Source organism: Leptodactylus fuscus, chromosome 5 (genome assembly GCF_031893055.1).
Source record: "Leptodactylus fuscus isolate aLepFus1 chromosome 5, aLepFus1.hap2, whole genome shotgun sequence".
NCBI lineage: Eukaryota > Metazoa > Chordata > Amphibia > Anura > Leptodactylidae > Leptodactylus > Leptodactylus fuscus.
The window spans coordinates 109,877,292-109,896,726 of NC_134269.1; the positions used below are offsets into that span (position 1 = coordinate 109,877,292).

The 19,435-nt window shown below is 41.6% G+C and overlaps 1 protein-coding gene across 1 annotated transcript in view; it reads right to left on the reverse strand.

The window, feature by feature from the left end:
* The window catches only part of BEND7 (BEN domain containing 7), a 62,165-nt gene that overhangs the window by 18,079 nt on the left and 24,651 nt on the right, over positions 1-19,435 (reverse strand). The window contains exons 3-4 of the mRNA XM_075274015.1: positions 5,935-6,231; positions 820-942 (exon numbers count right to left, since the gene is read on the reverse strand). Of these exons, the coding sequence (XP_075130116.1) occupies positions 820-942; positions 5,935-6,231 (420 nt within the window). The remainder of the gene's footprint in view (positions 1-819; positions 943-5,934; positions 6,232-19,435) is intronic.

Sequence of the window (19,435 nt, forward strand, 5' to 3'; positions counted from 1 at the left end):
TCATGGTTATTGCAAAAGGGAAAATAGTTATAGCACTTGATAGGTGATATTGTGTATCTTTTTGTCTACATTAGTTTCCTATGAAAATATGCATGCATGACACACAGGAAAATTAGACTGTGGGCTCTACTGAGAAGAGGCATGAATGTAAATGAGGATTTCTGTACACAATGAATAACATGATGGTGCTATATGAATAATGTAAGATAAAAAAAATTCCGTATAATCACCATGCAAGTATGCTTTTTATGAATACATCAGAAAAATGTATACTTTTTTTTATAAACAAAGGATAAAATAAGAAAACATTTGTCATTTTTTTTTCAGAAATATGAAAAGTAAATTAAATTAAATTGGTTGCCTGACCCCAAAATGGAGTTTTTATATTGATGACCTATACATAATGAGGATACCATAGGTCATTGTTATGTTACTTGTGAAGGTCCAACACCTGGACTCAGTAAAGGTAAGCTGTTCTGGCAGTCTCCAGGCACTGGTGCAGTGGGATGGCAATAGATGCAGCTTGCTCCCATTGAAGTAATAGGAGTAGAACAACAGCCCCGTCTACTGTATAGCCAGGGTGCCAGCAAATTGGAGCTGTACTTGAATAGGAGCAGAGTTAATCCACTCCCTGTCCACTGCACCAACTTCCAGCACTTGGAGACACCTAGAACAGCTGATTTGCGTGGGGCCCGGATGTTAGGTCCTCATAGATCACATACAGATGACCTATGGAAAACCTCTTTAACTCTATAACAATTTAGTAAGTAATGGTATTAAATAATATTTGTAGTATGTTACTAGTATAAAATACAGTACCTGCCTGTACTTGCATGAACTTCCTCATTGCTTTTAGTTCCTGAAGGATTGCCTGGAGCGTGGGTTGGCAGTTACATGTACAGCACTTTGATTCTGATACTGAATTCACCATCCGTAGTTCACCTGATAGATAACAAGTACTTAGAACATGTGGTCAAGATATACTTTTATATATACACTGATCAGCCATAACATTTAAGGGGTTAGTGCAAGAAACATATTTATAATTGTTAGTTTTGTTATTAAATGCACCCTGTGAATGAGTGATACATTGTTTTGATGGCCAAACAACTTGAAAAACCACCCGCCTAATATTGTGAAGGCTCTCCTCATACTACTCAAGACTTCTGAAGGTTTCCTACAGTATATAGCATCAATATTTTAGATGTAGATCCTGTCATTCCAGTAAGTAACAAGCTGGAGCCACGATAGATAGCAAAAGAAAAGGGAAGTCCACAGCCAACAGCAAATTGATAATATATTGTAGGATTTCCTGATCCACGATAGATCAGACTTGTTTTCCAGCACATCCCACTGATGTGGGGAATCTTAGGCTGAGTTCACACAGTTTTTTGGTCAGGATTTTGAGGCCAAATTCGCCTCAAAATCCTGACCAAAAAGACGGCTCCCATTGAAATCAATAGGAGCTGGTCAGTTCTTTTTTTTGTAAAGCTTATTTTATTTTATTTTTACAACTTTTACATATACAAGAGAAATGCTTTTCACAATCTGATATGGAAACAGTAAACATTCATGTTGACTGAATTAAGGGTGAGATCACCCAAAAATTACATAAAGTAGTATACAATACTGTTTTAACTTGAACAAACATGAAAGTAAATAAACATAATATAGGGACGTTCGAGTAGCATGTTTAGTTGATGGATATTATGTCGCGTGTAAATGCAAGAGCAACAATAACAACAACTCTATGACGTATAATATTGGAAGCAATAGGGACACGGGCAGCCGCTGGAAAGAACGCCTGCAAGACGTCAAGGCAATGAAGCGAAAGAGGGACCGTCCTCCTTGTGGAAGATGAAAGGAAAACCGCGCTCGCCCAGGTACAATGAAAAGACTTTATTTTGCACAACGCGTTTCGAGCATACTGCTCTTTCTCAAGTGCATATGATCAACCTTAAAATTAACAACAACATCCAGAACAATAAATACTTCAAAATTTAGATAAATAGTTAAAATATCCAGTTATACAAAGGCTAAGGATATCATGATAAGGTCCAGTAAGTTGCTACACTTATGGACTAAGCTAAGAGAATTCTAACAGTCTCATTAGATGTGTGAATAATCACATAGAATAGAACTGCTAAATGAAATAAACCTTACTAACACAACACAAATAGGAGAGATGATAATCATTGCAATCTAAAACATTATTCAACTTGTAGGTGAACATAAATAGCTCACTATAGATAAAACATACAGATCAGGCCATGTTGTAAAAAATCCCTCAAGCACTAAATAAAGTGCCAGGGGAGTCACTCAAATCCTACTTCACCATAAATCCTAATGGTTCTGATGGGAGGATATAAACACATAACAAGAATACATGACAAGTAAGTGGGAAAACCAGCCTCTGTGCTTACCTTCCCTAGTTGAGGGTTAGTGCTTGAGGAAAGCAACAGTAGGTTGATTATTTATACAATAAGCGGCAGGAAGTGACATCACACGGCAGGAAGCCCGTGACCACGTTGCCAGTGTAACACATCCCGGCGTCAGGTATCGGGCAACTGCGCATGCGCGGGCTTATGAGTCCGATACATAGTGCGGTCAGTTAGGAACACAGTTATCGGGTCGCATAGAATACCAGCGACCCGAGTTCAATTCCCATCATACTCCCTAGGACGGATGGCATCTATATTTAACAACTTAAAACCTGCATCTTAAAAACATAAAAAAATTTCCCCATAGGCAAAAACACTGAGCAAAAACAATAATACATAAAACGCTCCTATGCAAGCCTCAACAGGAAATATCCTATAAGAGATGATGGCAGTAGTCAGAACCTGTTGGGAGCAGCTAGGAGACCCATATCTAATTGGTGCTATTAACATGATAATAAAACTATATAAGATCAAGTAAACCAAGCTAAAAATTAGCTGAAAAGTGACTAATGAACCAAAAATAATAATTAGAAGAGTATAAAATTAAAATTACAACGGCCCTTTAGAAAACAATCACGCTCTACCTTGGCCAATTCGCCCACACAGACGGGCAGCTACCGTTGTAACAAGAGACGGTGTAAATGCTGTTTATCTATCTCTAATGGGGTAAAACAAGTTACAAGTAAAGTTACAAAAGAAACCTTTACTATCCCTAACCATCTGAACTGTGCATCCTCTTATATAGTATATCTTTTAGAATGCCCTTGTGGGCTCCAGTATATTGGCCGCACCACTATGCCCCTAAGAAATAGGTTGAACAAACACCGTTCAAATGTGGCGAATGGCTATATGAAACATAGCGTATCGAGACATGCGGCCAGACATCATAATAGTAGCTTTATTGGCTTCAAAGTTACCCCTATAGACTTTATTCCTACTTATGTTAATGACAGATTTGGGGTTCTTAAAAAGAGGGAAATCTTTTGGATTTATAAGTTTGATTGCCTGGTGCCTAAGGGGTTAAATGAAATGCTGGAGGATGTTACTAGATAAAGTTCAGCATTGCCATAATCCAGCCCCTACCATCTCTCGGGTTGAGGTTAATTTTAATTTTATACTCTTCTAATTATTATTTTTGGTTCATTAGTCACTTTTCAGCTAATTTTTAGCTTGGTTTACTTGATCTTATATAGTTTTATTATCATGTTAATAGCACCAATTAGATATGGGTCTCCTAGCTGCTCCCAACAGGTTCTGACTACTGCCATCATCTCTTATAGGATATTTCCTGTTGAGGCTTGCATAGGAGTGTTTTATGTATTATTGTTTTTGCTCAGTGTTTTTGCCTATGGGGAAATTTTTTTATGTTTTTAAGATGCAGGTTTTAAGTTGTTAAATATAGATGCCATCCGTCCTAGGGAGTATGATGGGAATTGAACTCGGGTCGCTGGTATTCTATGCGACCCGATAACTGTGTTCCTAACTGACCGCACTATGTATCGGACTCATAAGCCCGCGCATGCGCAGTTGCCCGATACCTGACGCCGGGATGTGTTACACTGGCAACGTGGTCACGGGCTTCCTGCCGTGTGATGTCACTTCCTGCCGCTTATTGTATAAATAATCAACCTACTGTTGCTTTCCTCAAGCACTAACCCTCAACTAGGGAAGGTAAGCACAGAGGCTGGTTTTCCCACTTACTTGTCATGTATTCTTGTTATGTGTTTATATCCTCCCATCAGAACCATTAGGATTTATGGTGAAGTAGGATTTGAGTGACTCCCCTGGCACTTTATTTAGTGCTTGAGGGATTTTTTACAACATGGCCTGATCTGTATGTTTTATCTATAGTGAGCTATTTATGTTCACCTACAAGTTGAATAATGTTTTAGATTGCAATGATTATCATCTCTCCTATTTGTGTTGTGTTAGTAAGGTTTATTTCATTTAGCAGTTCTATTCTATGTGATTATTCACACATCTAATGAGACTGTTAGAATTCTCTTAGCTTAGTCCATAAGTGTAGCAACTTACTGGACCTTATCATGATATCCTTAGCCTTTGTATAACTGGATATTTTAACTATTTATCTAAATTTTGAAGTATTTATTGTTCTGGATGTTGTTGTTAATTTTAAGGTTGATCATATGCACTTGAGAAAGAGCAGTATGCTTGAAACGCGTTGTGCAAAATAAAGTCTTTTCATTGTACCTGGGCGAGCGCGGTTTTCCTTTCATCTTCCACAAGGAGGACGGTCCCTCTTTCGCTTCTTAAAGGCAATATCAACCTGGAACTCTTTGTCATGTCCCTTAAACCAGTATTTCTCAAACTGTGGAGGTGCGGCTCACTGATTGGTGAGCTACAGGTCCCTGCCAGTGTCGGCTTTGCCGTAGTGCAGGGACACTAAAGCAGAAGCTGCACTGATAACGGCACTTTTGCATTATCAGTGTAGTCTCTGTGGCTGTCATATCAGCACCAAGAGACCATAGGACCTTCACCTAGGAGCAGTACAGTCAGACTCTGCAGGTTGAATTCTCTAATGTGGACGCAGATACATGGTCTTTGTCTCATATCTATTCTCTTTGTTGTGGACATGCAACTGATAGTGTGGGAGTTGGTGAATGATTGCCTTAAGAGATGGGAAGTTTGGGAGGCAATGCTCCTACAGCTGATGCTCCTGCAGTGATGTCTGGTACTTCTGATCAGACATTTTGTGCTACAGTGGTGTTTGTTTGGCACGGCTGGGATGAGATGTGATGCTGGACAGTGGTGTTTGGAATCTTCAGAGTAACATTTTGTTTGTCAAAAAAGTTTCAGAACCTACGCCTTAAACCATTCTTGAACAATTTATGCAGTGTGACATTGCAACATCATCCTGCTAAAAGAGGCCAATGTCATTAAGGAATACCATTTCCATTAAGGGCTGTATTTGGTTTGCAAACTCTGTATCAAAATAACATTCATGTGAATACTAGGTCCTAAAATCTGCCAGCAGAATCTTACACAAGGTATTAAGTTGCCCTTGAGGGCTTGCTTTTTTCCTAAGGTACATCCTTATACCATGTATTTCCCTGGGTAACTGATACAACAATTTACGCTATTTTAGGACTTCTCTGATATCAGACTAGACAAGATCTCCTTCTGAACAAAAGAGCCATGGGAACCCATGACAAGTTCCCTGGTGATCCTTCCCTGGACCACTTTTGACAAGAACTAACCACCGTATACTGCAAATACTCTAAAAGAACTGCCAATTTGGAGATGCCGTTACCCAGTCATCTACCCATCATAATTTGGCTGTTGTCAATGATACTCAGATTCTAATGGTTTTCCATTTTCCCTGCCTTCAATACATCAGCTTCACAGACTGACTGCCCCACATGAATAAGTGCCATTTTTATTACATAATGTTATTTACTTCTCCTTGATTTTATTGTTATGACAGATCAGTTTTATCAAATTACTTAAAAACATTTTTTTTTTCAAAACCTACCATTAATTCCAGGATTTTTCAGCTGATTCTGCACAGTCTTAGAACGGGTCCCATACTGTCCTGAAAACTCGCTGGTTTGGATTGACACATTGTTCCAGGGAGTCTGGGTTGAGTGAATGGGATCATCAGCAGCACATGAACTGCTCAGACTATCAGTCCAACTCATATCCAGGTCATGCACACCTTCTTTGAGTTTTTCGCCTTCCTTTCCAACACGCTGGTAAACCCGTCCAGTGCTGTCATTTAACAATCTTCTCATGCCAGTGATCTGCTTTTTAATCTCCATACCTTCATCTCCTGTGTACACAAAAGAAAAATTGATATCTAAACTGTTAGAAGAAAAACTATACAGTAGCATTGTTAGGGGAGGCTTGACATAAGGCCGCTATCAAATTACTGCACCTTTCAAAGTGAAGGAAATGATGTATATAAGGGCTCACATGGCAGAAAACGAGGAGGAATTTGAGTTGGCATTGGCATTCTGCCATTGATTAGGCCCAAATGAATGGGTCTAATCAGTGAGAAGTCTCATGTCATGGGCTTCAAAGCTCATCCACGGAACCCAAGGTCCATTAAATACTGTAATATTATCACCAAAAACCATCTCATGCAAGTAAACCCTACGTAGTGTGACCTCAAACTAAAACAGGTAAGACTTCATAACAGTAGTAAGACTTTCAAGGTACAATTAGAAAAAATTAACAGACCACAAAAAAAATAATTATGTTGTAAGTTAAAGTCACAATCAGAATTTGAAGCAGAGCATGCCTGGCCTGTAAAACACTACACACTCGGAAAAGGTGGTCTGCAACTGTAGTCTCCTTAAAGACACATATGACACTCCTGGCCTCTCTCACCAAGCAAACATCTGTAAGCAGATGGTTCTCTCTTCCTTTTGGAGGAGGATTTAATCCATGTAATGCGAACTGGCTTCTTGAAAACAGTCATCAATATATAGGGAAACACCTTCCATAAAAAAAAGCACTGTTTCAGTTTTTACATCAAGGAAAATTTATTGGCACATTCTTTTGCAGAATTCCAAGCAGAGCATCCACGGCCTTTAAGACTCCGCACACCTAAAAAGGTGGCTTGCATCGGCAGTCTACTACAGACTAAGAATTTAAAAGAACTGGTTTTAGTAATGTTTAAAGACTAAGGCCCGATGTTGCGGAAACACAGCTTTTGTTGTTGCAGATTTTGCTGCGGTTTTTTTTTTAGGCAAAGTCAAAAATAGCTACAAAAGGAATGGGAAATATTTAGGATGTTCTTATACTTCTACCTTCTGCTCAACCAACTCCTGGCTTTTGCTTAAAAAAAAAAAAAACGCTCCAAAATCTGCAAAACAAAGCAGAGTTTCAGTAACGTGGGGCCTTAGCCTAAAGGGGTTTTCTGGGTTCATGATATTGATGACCACTCTTTGGGATAACAGTTGAGTGGTGGCGGTGGAGGGGGTTGAGGGGTTGGACTCCAACTGATCTAATATTGATATCCTATCCTAAAGATTTTTCAATATATCGTTCAAAAAATGTTTTTTGATTTGTAACAGCGGCAAAACGTAATTATATCCTATATAAATATGGCGTTGTCATAATTGTAATGACCCGCCAGACACAGCTTTAAAAACAGAATGCAAAAAAGTATTATAGAATTGTGTTATGGGTTATTTCACAATCACTCACAAAAAAAGTACATAAGAGCTAATCAAAACATTGTATGTACCCAAAATTGGGGTAAATGAAAGTAAAACTCATCACGCAAAGAATAAGCCCCCACATTAACTGATGCCACAGTCAATTAGTCACTGAGTATAACAACATTCTGCTGTAAAAGAATACTATAGGCTAGGTTCACATCTGCATTGGACCCAATTTACAGAGAGCCCAGCATAATTGTAAACCAAGCCCATATTGCCCACATTATAAGTCTTTTAGTCCAGTATACTTTTATAAACTTAAAAGAGGACCTTTCACCGATTTGGACACAGGCAGTTCTATATACTGCTGGAAAGCTGACAGTGTGCTGAATTCAGTGCACTATCGGCTTTCCTGATCTGTGCCCCGGGTAAAGAGCTATCGGTCCCGGTACCGTAGCTCTTTACAGTCAGAAGGGCGTTCCTGACAGTCAGTCAGGTACGTCCTTCTTCACAGCAGCGCCTATCGCGCTGTGCTGTGTGAGCGGGGAAGAACGCCCCCTCCCTTCCTGATAATACTCGTCTATGGACGAGCATTGTGAGCAGAGGGAAAGGGAGTTCCTCCACACTCACACTGTACAGCGTGCTAGGCGCTGCTGTGGAGAAGGACGTACCTGACTGACTGTCAGGAACGCCCTTCTGACTGTAAAGAGCTACGGTACCGGGACCGATAGCTCTTTACCCGGGCCACAGATCAGGAAAGCCGATAGTGCACTGAATTCAGCACACTGTCAGCTTTCCAGCAGTATATAGAACTGTCTGTGCCCAAATCGGTGAAAGGTCCTCTTTAAGTTCTGTGTACTAATCACTGGTCAACATGATTTTTTTTCACAGAAGCATTAAATAGCAATTATAGTAGTATTTCATATCCTGAGTTCAAATATGTTGTCAGAATTGTTCCATCAGGCTCAGGTTTTTTTGTGACATGAATTTTGTTATTGCGTAATTTTACTGGTTCCGATAGTTTTGTATGATCTGTCATTAGATGATTCAACAAAATAAAATTTGTGCTACCCACTGTTTTATAAGAGGAATGAGACATATGAAACTTCTGTTAGATAAAATCCAGTATGAAAAATATAACTGGAATATCTGTGGTCATTGCTTTATTGCTTGGGTTGCAACTTGGATATACAAAATTCTGCTGTTTCTTATGTGAATGGGATTGCAGGGATAGGAAATCCCATTATATTAGGAAGGAATGGCCTAAACGGGAATCTCTTGTTCTTGGACAGAAAAATGTGTCAAATGTACCTTTATTGAATCCTATAAAAATGTATCTACCTCCACTGCATACTAAGCTCGGATTGATGAAACAATTTGTAAAAGCAATTGATAAGACTTCTGCTGCATTTATGGATTTGAAATCAAAATTTCCAAAAGTTAGTGATGCAAAACTCAAAGAAGGCATTTTTATAGGGCCACAAATAAGATCAGTTATGAATGACAAACAGTTTCAGGAACTGTTAAATCCATTGCAAAAAGTAGCCTGGCTGTCCTTCAAAAATGTCTCCTTCTTTTCTTGGAAATCATAAAGCAGCAAACTACAGTGATATAGTGCATGATCTTGTGAAATCATACCCAGCTATGGGATGCAACATATCCTTAAACCTTCATTTCTTGGACTTCCACATGGACTTCTTCTCAGAAAATCTTGGTGCTGTCACTAACCAGTATGGGGAGCGTTTTCATCAGCATATTTCTATGATGGAACGAAGGTACCAAGGCAAGTGGAGAACTACAGTACCATGTTGGCTGACTATTGTTGAACTATAAAGAGAATCATCCCGAACGCAAAATATTCCCGTAAATCATGAAAGAAATTTTAGATAAGCTGTGTTTTAAATAATCTTGATTGAGTATGTATTATGCTAATATCAATATTTCCATTCAGTTTTAAATGCATGTCACAAAAAAAACCCAGTAAAAATCGCGGCGTTTTACAGTAATTGCAAAGTGGATGGGATTCATGTGAATCCCATGCCCACTTTGTGGCAAAATTGCAGCGCAGACTCGCTGCGATTTCCAAAACCGTTGTGGTTTTGAAATCGCAGCATGTCAATTATATCTATGGAAACGCCGGTGGATTTCACATAGATATAATTGTAACAGAAAGTCCACAGAGGAAAACTCAGTGAACTTTCTGTTCAAAGTGGTGCGGGAAGAACCGCGATGCGTTCACGCTGCAGTTGTTCCGGCAGCGCTTTAGCGTGCCGTTTCCGGCCCGTGGGGCCTTAGGCTAAGGGTGCATAGACAAACAGTGGTAGCCATATGCATCTGAAACTACACCTGTATGAGTCTACCAAAGAGAGCATGATTGTGCTATATAATGATGTAATCATTGACGGTCGCCTGTGTACCCATAGATATTTACTTGCATTAATATTTATGCATAGAGGACAGTTACAGTAATTGTGTTCTGTATAAATAGCGACATCTTAGCATTGCGCATGCCTGTATATTGTTTATTGGCATTTCTAAACATTTTGTAAATCTCCATGGCTAAAAATACTCCTCAAAAATGTGAAGAGGAGTATTTTTTACTCTTCTGGAAAAAATGTAGTGTGATCTCTGATCAGAAGTAACATACTCTATAATCCCATGCATATTATAATTTTCTGCATTATCACATTGCCTGTAGATGTTAATTGCAGTGGCATAAAGAAGTGTTTTTGTAGTTAGTAGCAAAGAGTGACCTTCATATTCTCAGCTAACAGCCAAAGGCTTCATTTACCAGATTCCTGGAAGCCAGAGCAATAAGGTTTTGTCACCTTCACTTCCTGGAATATGGGTATATGAATGCAAACTACACCAAATCGTTGCAAAGGTTGTTGTATCACATTCAAGAAGTATGTATTCAGCCGTGAATATGAGGAACCTAAAATCAAAATATGCATTATATACTAAAAAGCATTCTAATATCCTAAAGAGCAAGGCACATAAGATACACAGTGTACAGTCTGAAACGTTTCTAAAAAATGGAATTTCTTCAGAAAATTATTCCAATTACACATGTTTTGTTATACACAACACAAAAAAATGAGAAAAAAACAGGTGTGATAAAATTACTTGTACCCTCAACTTAATATTCGGTTGCACACCCTTTGGGAAAAATAACTGAAATCAAACGCTTCTTAATCATCAAGCTTCTTACAAACTGCTCCAGGCTTCTCATATTTGTCTTCTCCCAACAGCAACGTTAAGATCTCTCTACAGGTGTTCAATGGGATTTAGATCCGTACTCATTGCTGTCCACGTCAGAGCTCTCCAGCACTTTGTTTCCATCCATTTCTGGGTGCTTTTTGAAGCATGTTTGGGGTCATTGTCATGCTGGAAGACCCATGAACTAGGACGCAAACCCAGGTTTCTGACACTGGGACCTACATTGTGACCCCAAATCCTCTGGTAATCTTCAGATTTCAAGATGGCTTGCACACAGTCAAAACACCCAGTGCCAGGGGACACAACACAACCCCAAAATAACTTTGAACCTCCACCATATTTGACTGTTGGTACTGTTTTTCAGAAAACAGTAGAGTGATGTGCTTTACCAAAAACTGCTATCTTGGTCTGTCGTTTTTTCAGACAGATTTTGGCTTACTCAAGTACATTTTGGCAAACTGCAGTCTAACTGTTTTAGGTTTCTGTGTCAGCAGTGCAGTCCTACTGGGTCTCCTGCCATAGTGTTTCATTACATTCAGATGTCAAGGAATAGTTCGTGCTGATGCACTCTGAACCTGCATGACAGCTTGAATTTCTTTGGAAGTTAGCTGCTTATCCACCATCTGGACTATCCTGTGTAGCAACCTTTCATCAATTTTTTCTCTTCCGTCCATGTAGATTAGATACAGTGCTATGGGTTGTAAAATTCTTGATTATGATGCGCACCATAGAGATGGACTTGTAAACTTGAGATTGTTGATATTTTTAAAAAATTTTGGTTCTCCAGTCCTCAGACAGTTCTCTTACAAAGATTGTGTCTAGAGATGAGCGAACACTAAAATGTTCGAGGTTCGAAATTCGATTCGAACAGCCGCTCACTGTTCGAGTGTTCGAATGGGTTTCGAACCCCATTATAGTCTATGGGGAACATAAACTCGTTAAGGGGGAAACCCAAATTCGTGTCTGGAGGGTCACCAAGTCCACTATGACACCCCAGGAAATGATACCAACACCCTGGAATGACACTGGGACAGCAGGGGAAGCATGTCTGGGGGCATAAAAGTCACTTTATTTCATGGAAATCCCTGTCAGTTTGCGATTTTCGCAAGCTAACTTTTCCCCATAGAAATGCATTGGCCAGTGCTGATTGGCCAGAGTACGGAACTCGACCAATCAGCGCTGGCTCTGCTGGAGGAGGCGGAGTCTAAGATAGCTCCACACCAGTCTCCATTCAGGTCCGACCTTAGACTCCGCCTCCTCCGGCAGAGCCAGCGCTGATTGGCCGAAGGCTGGCCAATGCATTCCTATGCGAATGCAGACTTAGCAGTGCTGAGTCAGTTTTGCTCAACTACACATCTGATGCACACTCGGCACTGCTACATCAGATGTAGCAATCTGATGTAGCAGAGCCGAGGGTGCACTAGAACCCCTGTGCAAACTCAGTTCACGCTAATAGAATGCATTGGCCAGCGCTGATTGGCCAATGCATTCTATTAGCCCGATGAAGTAGAGCTGAATGTGTGTGCTAAGCACACACATTCAGCACTGCTTCATCAAGCCAATACAATGCATTAGCCAGTGCTGATTGGCCAGAGTACGGAATTCGGCCAATCAGCGCTGGCCAATGCATTCTATTAGCCCGATGAAGTAGAGCTGAATGTGTGTGCTAAGCACACACATTCAGCACTGCTTCATCAAGCCAATACAATGCATTAGCCAGTGCTGATTGGCCAGAGTACGGAATTCGGCCAATCAGCGCTGGCTCTGCTGGAGGAGGCGGAGTCTAAGGTCGGACCTGAATGGAGACTGGTGTGGAGCGATCTTAGACTCCGCCTCCTCCAGCAGAGCCAGCGCTGATTGGCCGAATTCCGTACTCTGGCCAATCAGCACTGGCTAATGCATTGTATTGGCGTGATGAAGCAGTGCTGAATGTGTGTGCTTAGCACACACATTCAGCTCTACTTCATCGGGCTAATAGAATGCATTGGCCAATCAGCGCTGGCCAATGCATTCTATTAGCGTGAACTGAGTTTGCACAGGGGTTCTAGTGCACCCTCGGCTCTGCTACATCAGATTGCTACATCTGATGTAGCAGTGCCGAGTGTGCATCAGATGTGTAGTTGAGCAAAACTGACTCAGCACTGCTAAGTCTCTGCATTCGCATAGGAATGCATTGGCCAGCCTTCGGCCAATCAGCGCTGGCTCTGCCGGAGGAGGCGGAGTCTAAGGTCGGACCTGAATGGAGACTGGTGTGGAGCGATCTTAGACTCCGCCTCCTCCAGCAGAGCCAGCGCTGATTGGTCGAGTTCCGTACTCTGGCCAATCAGCGCTGGCCAATGCATTCTATTAGCCCGATGAAGTAGAGCTGAATGTGTGTGCTTAGCACACACATTCAGCTCTACTTCATCAGGCTAATAGAATACATTGGCCAATCAGCGCTGGCCAATGCATTCTATTAGCTTGATGAAGCAGAGTGTGCACAAGGGTTCAAGCGCACCCTCGGCTCTGATGTAGCAGAGCTGAGGGTGCACAAGGGTTCAAGTGCACCCTCGGCTCTCCTACATCAGAGCCGAGGGTGCGCTTGAACCCTTGTGCAGCCTCGGCTCTGCTACATCAGAGCCGAGGGTGCGCTTGAACCCTTGTGCACACTCTGCTTCATCAAGCTAATAGAATGCATTGGCCAGCACTGATTGGCCAGAGTACGGAATTCGGCCAATCAGCGCTGGCCAATGCATCCCTATGGGAAAAAGTTTATCTCACAAAAATCACAATTACACACCCGATAGAGCCCCAAAAAGTTATTTTTAATAACATTCCCCCCTAAATAAAGGTTATCCCTAGCTATCCTGCCTGTACAGCTATCCCTGTCTCATAGTCACAAAGTTCACATTCTCATATGACCCGGATTTGAAATCCACTATTCGTCTAAAATGGAGGTCACCTGATTTCGGCAGCCAATGACTTTTTCCAATTTTTTTCAATGCCCCCAGTGTCGTAGTTCCTGTCCCACCTCCCCTGCGCTGTTATTGGTGCAAAAAAGGCGCCAGGGAAGGTGGGAGGGGAATCGAATTTTGGCGCACTTTACCACGTGGTGTTCGATTCGATTCGAACATGGCGAACACCCTGATATCCGATCGAACATGTGTTCGATAGAACACTGTTCGCTCATCTCTAATTGTGTCAACTTCTCTCCCTTTTATATGGTTTCAGGTGTGATTTTTTTTTTTTCAGGTGCCCACACTTGTTACTTGCCACAGATGAGTTTGAACAAGCATCACATGCTTGAAACCCCTGGGACGTTCGGGCCCCCTGCAGGGCAGAAGGAGAAGAGGATGTAGCTGTGATGAGAAACAGGGATCAATAAGTGAGGCCGCAGACCCCGACAAACATTGCTATCATTATACTCTGGGGTCTGAAAGGACCCAGAGTGTAACAGTTGGACACCCAGGGGAGGTGAGGGAACATAAAAAACAGTGTTACTCACCTCTCCCAGGCTCCGGCATTCTTCAGGCATTTGAGTCTATTTGGGGACAACTCAGACACCATGTGGGCCAAGCGTCATTATGCATGGCTCACGTTACGTCTGTCACAACATTGAAGAGGGCTGAAAGCAATAAGGAGTGTCCCGGAGCCCAGGAAAACATTGTTTTTTTATGTTTGTCACCTCCCTGGATCTCCGATCATTATACTCTGAAAAGACCCTAGAATGTAATAATTGTTCATGGGTGTTACACTATTGAGCATAATACTGTGTGCAGGAGCCACTCTGTGGCATAATACTATGTGCAAGGGCCACTATGGGGCATAAACCTGTGTTCAGGGGTCACTATGGGACATAATACTGTGCTCAAGGGCATATTAGTGAGTGTGCAGGGGCCAGTATACGGCATAATACTGTGTGTTCAGGGTCCACTATGGGGCATAATAGTGTGTGAAGGGGCCATGGTGAGACACAATACCATGCGCAGGGGCCACTGTGGGACATTATGCTGTGTGGACGGGCCACTATGGGACATTATAGTTTTTGGAGGGGCCGTTTTGAGACATTACACCGCGTGAAGGTGCTGCTATGGAACATTATACTGTCTGGAGGCCACTTTGGGACATTGTGTGTGTAAGTGGGGCATTATACTGTGTGAAGGCCAGGCAAGGGGGCACTATGCCGTGTGTGTGTGTGGGGGGGGGGAAGTCAAAAGTACACAGGGGTACCCAGTCTTTTCTAGTTACACCACTGGCCACAACCCAATAACCAGACCTCTATCTGGTAATAAGCTATGTACCTGTGTGTTCACCACACAACTCCACAGTCCTAGATGTAGTGTAAAGCTAACACAGCAATTCATAATAAGAACATTATACCAACAGAAATATATCTTGAAGGTACTATGATAGTGTGGAGATGCCTTGCCACACCAACCTGCCATAACTGACAGAACCATGAATTCTGCTTTCTACCAAACAATGAGAATAGCTTTAGCCTCTCATATTCTACATTGTTTCTTCAAGCAAAGAACCCTTTAGAGAGAAAATGTCCAAACCGAGTATCACCAAAGAAGTGATCCCGTCGGGGGAGCCCTCATCAACAGTTATGTAATGGCCCCCTCAGGGCCTCCACATTCAGTAGAATGTCCAACCCAGCGGCCATACATGTAGTATAATGGTCCTCACATTCAGCAGAATAGTCAATTCAAGATCCACATCTAATATAATGGCCCCCTTGCTCAGTAATATTTAGGAAGCAAGTGGTAAGCTGCATTACTTACCACATGGGTGGATTAAAGGTACCAGGGGACCACAGTTGTTCTAAAAGTGCAGCCTCCCCATCATTGATACCAAAGATCCCTGTGACAGAATAATATCCCATATTGGTTCTCCACGCAGTATAATATCCTATAGTGGACCCTCATCACAGCATAATATCTCATAGTGGCCCCCATACAGTATAATGCTTTGATACAGTTCATTGTCCTCTTTGGGTCTCTTCTGCCGCTTGGGCGATATCATGAAGCATCATGACCCAAGAGATTGCTGAGGCCCAAACACAGGCCTCAAGGATTCCTGATGTCTGAGGACGGGTACCTGTGTCGAAGCCCTGGGGAGGTGAATAACACAATTTGTCATGTTTGGTCACCTCCCCGGGGTCTACACTAATTATACTATGTGGTCTGAAGAGACTAAAAGTATAACAGTAGTTAGTGGGTGGCAAGTCCAATAGCACAAGTCAGTTTTGTGGTCATCTATTTTCAATAACTTCACTACAAAATACAATGGAAATATTTTCAGAATACTGAGCTATGTGAAGAGACCAACACAGACAAAGAATATATGGTAAAACTGACAATAAGGCTTTATTCAGACAACCATGTTTGAAATCGGCCATGAATAACAGATGAAGTAGTCCATTTTTTATGGCCAATTTGCATCCATGGGGCACCTGTTTTTGTGGATCCCTATTACACTGGAGTCTATTCAGCCATCTGTGGAAAAAGGCAAAAATAAAACATGTCTAATACTTTGATGGGCCATTTACACAAAACATATGAATAGCTGCATAGACTCTGTTTGAAAACGTCCATGTTCTGGCTGATAAAAAAGGGGCCATCGCATGGTCGCTTTTTAACATTTGCGTGAGTAGAGCCTTAGGCAATTTTATTGGTGGACAATCAGGGCCAGGCAACTGCTATCAATGCAAGCAACATCATGGGATCAAAACGTGGATATAACCAGGAGAAGAACATAGTTTTGACACTATATAAATCACATGAAATATTATACAAGGCATGGATAAGTAGAGGTTTTTTGACAAGCATAAAGCAGGTGATAACATTAAATGTGTATAGGATGAACCTGACAATTTCAGCATTAGTTTACCCTCTAATGGTGGGCCTCACGACTTTGAGCAGAGTTCTGTTTCAAGTTCTTGATTCTTTGGATCTCAGGGATATATGTCATGACAGACATGTCTGGTTACAGATCTCTCCTCTCTCCCTCCAGAGTACATGCGCCAGTTAGCTAAACCAAGCATGTATGTGTATGGGAGAGTCAAGCAAGACAGCTGATGGCTGAATGACAAATTTCTTTGGTGTATGATCAACTTAAGCCAAATGGTCTACCACCCAATGATGAACTGGACCTAAAGCCAGCTCCAAATACAACCATTTTAGATGGCCATCAAATATGTGACACCCTCTTAATAGTGTGTGTCAACCACAGAAGCAGCATGCACCATCCGAGGAAACCTCCAAAACAACATGAATAAATTATACCCAAGTGTATATTGGTTAGGTGAGTATATTTAGAGTAGTTATGCACAAGAATCTAAAGAATTGTCACACACTTGATAAACAATTCACTCCCATGCCAAGAATGACAAACAAAAAGTACAATTTATAATGTACAAACCAGATGAACGAGATGTGTGGGTGCAGAACCTTTACTATGCAGAATGACTGGAATAATCGGCATACGACTTCATGTACAGCCAAAGCAGTTATCGAAATCACAGAACACATGAATGCAAACATGAGCAAACATGGTACTGTCCAATCACATTAGGGCTAAAACACCTTGCATGACGAAGAACTAAATGTGGGGAAATACCCATGACATAGCATTACATGTACAGACTAATTTTCAATGGATGACTATTGATGCCAATACGATTTAGCATTCTTAGGGCTAAGCCACTTGGGCCCAAAAGCTAGGATTACTGATTTGAAGTTGTTGGAAGGCAGCCAGAAAAGACATATTTCTTCCATTTTTGCACATAAATGCTCTACCTGATCATAGGCACCAGTCTGCTGCCGGCTTATTGTTGGGCAGCATCTAGGATTGACTTTGTTTCAGGTTGCAAGGCAATGTGCAGCCCAGAAGTAAACAATAAATTGTGAGAATTAGTGGTAGCAAGTCCCAATGCAGCCCAGCAATGGCAAGTCTATATATGGTACAACCCCAGCAATGGCAAGTCTACGTGTGGTACAATCCCAGCAATGGCAAGTCCACGTGTGGTACAATCCCAGCAATGGCAAGTCCACGTGTGGTACAACCCCAGCTATGGCATGTCCACGTGTGGTACAACCCCAGCAATGGCCAGTCCATATGTGGTACAACCCCAGCAATGGCAAGTCCAGGTTGGTACAACACCAGCAATGACAAGTCCACGTGTGGTACAACCCCAGCAATGGCAAGTACATGTGTGGTACAACCCCAGCAATGGCAAGCCCATATTTTCTAATAAGGCTGGGGGAAGGTGAAAAAGACAAAAAAACAAAAACAAAACATACTCACTTGTCCCCGGTGGTCTAGTCCTACAACTCGGCTACCTTCTTGCTGTTGAATTTCTCGCCAGCTGTGACATTTTGGTTTCCTTCCGCTGAGGTCGCTGTTTGCTCTCAGCTGTCACGTGCAGTCAACAATGGAGTTGCATGACCAGACTGTGCAGAGGTGCCAGGGCACCAGGGACAAGTGAATACATTTTTTTTGTTTGTTTATTTTTCACCTCCCTTGGCCTAATTAATAAATAAATTAAATTTTAGCATAGAGAAACCCTTTACACTGGCCATACATATTATGTTTTGAAAGGCTTTAACAGAGTTGTTAGAGATCTTTCAGATGTCAAAAGTATACAGTGTATGGCACCCTTGGGGTGTGTTTATTTATCTACAATTTCAGGTGCAGTTTTTGAAACCAGGACTGGATTGAAAAAAAGAGAATCATCATCTGCCTCTTACACTTTCAATGTCTTTATGATCCACACATGATTTTGGTTTTGAAAATCGGAACAGAAAACCTAAATGTGTAAACACATCCTAACAGGTAGAAAAAATGATGGAGCATGTGCAGAGATGCTCCATCAATTGTTTACCCTCTTAAAGACATTGGATCCCATGGATATTAAAGGTTTTTTATGATTCCATCCTTCGGAGTAGCCACCAGATATATTGGGGGTGCCTGCCTCTCTGCTGCATTCCCTCACTGTTTACCAGGCACAGCTCCAAGCATTTACTATCACCTATTATTTCAACTCAGACCAACCTGAATGGGACAAAGCTGTAGCGAACTGTAATACAAGGAAGAACCACTACTGAACATACACGCGGTACTCACTGGAATCCTGAAGGCCCTTTAAATAGCTGATAAGTGGAGAAGGGCAGAGAGGCCTTGTGCCGCATCTTTAGAGGTATGCCTTGAGAATAGTTACCAGATTTTCAGCAAATCAGCATCTCCAACCTACTCACTGAATAGATGGAACAAGGGAATCCCTGCTGTCTCTCTGTATGAAGTGCCATAATACTGGCCCAGAGTCTAGGGGCAGGGAATCCCTTATACCACATTGCTTACAGTAGGTGGCGGTAATGTGCAACCATCCAAAATGAGTTCAAAGGTTCTTCAGCACAACTGCAGCACTTACAACCCGCTGATTTAACCCTTTGTGGATCTGCATGTATGAATTTAAAATATGAATGTGCTTCCATTCATTACATGAGATGCAAAGCTATATTTAGGCTAGAAGGAGGCAGAGTGGTTATCTTTTATTACTCAGTGACAGTTCATATACTAATCCAGATATAGAAATCACAAGCCCCTGGAATGTTTTTAGAAGTAAGAAGTTCTTTTAAAGTCTGCTCTCCAATGAGTACACTGTCTCAC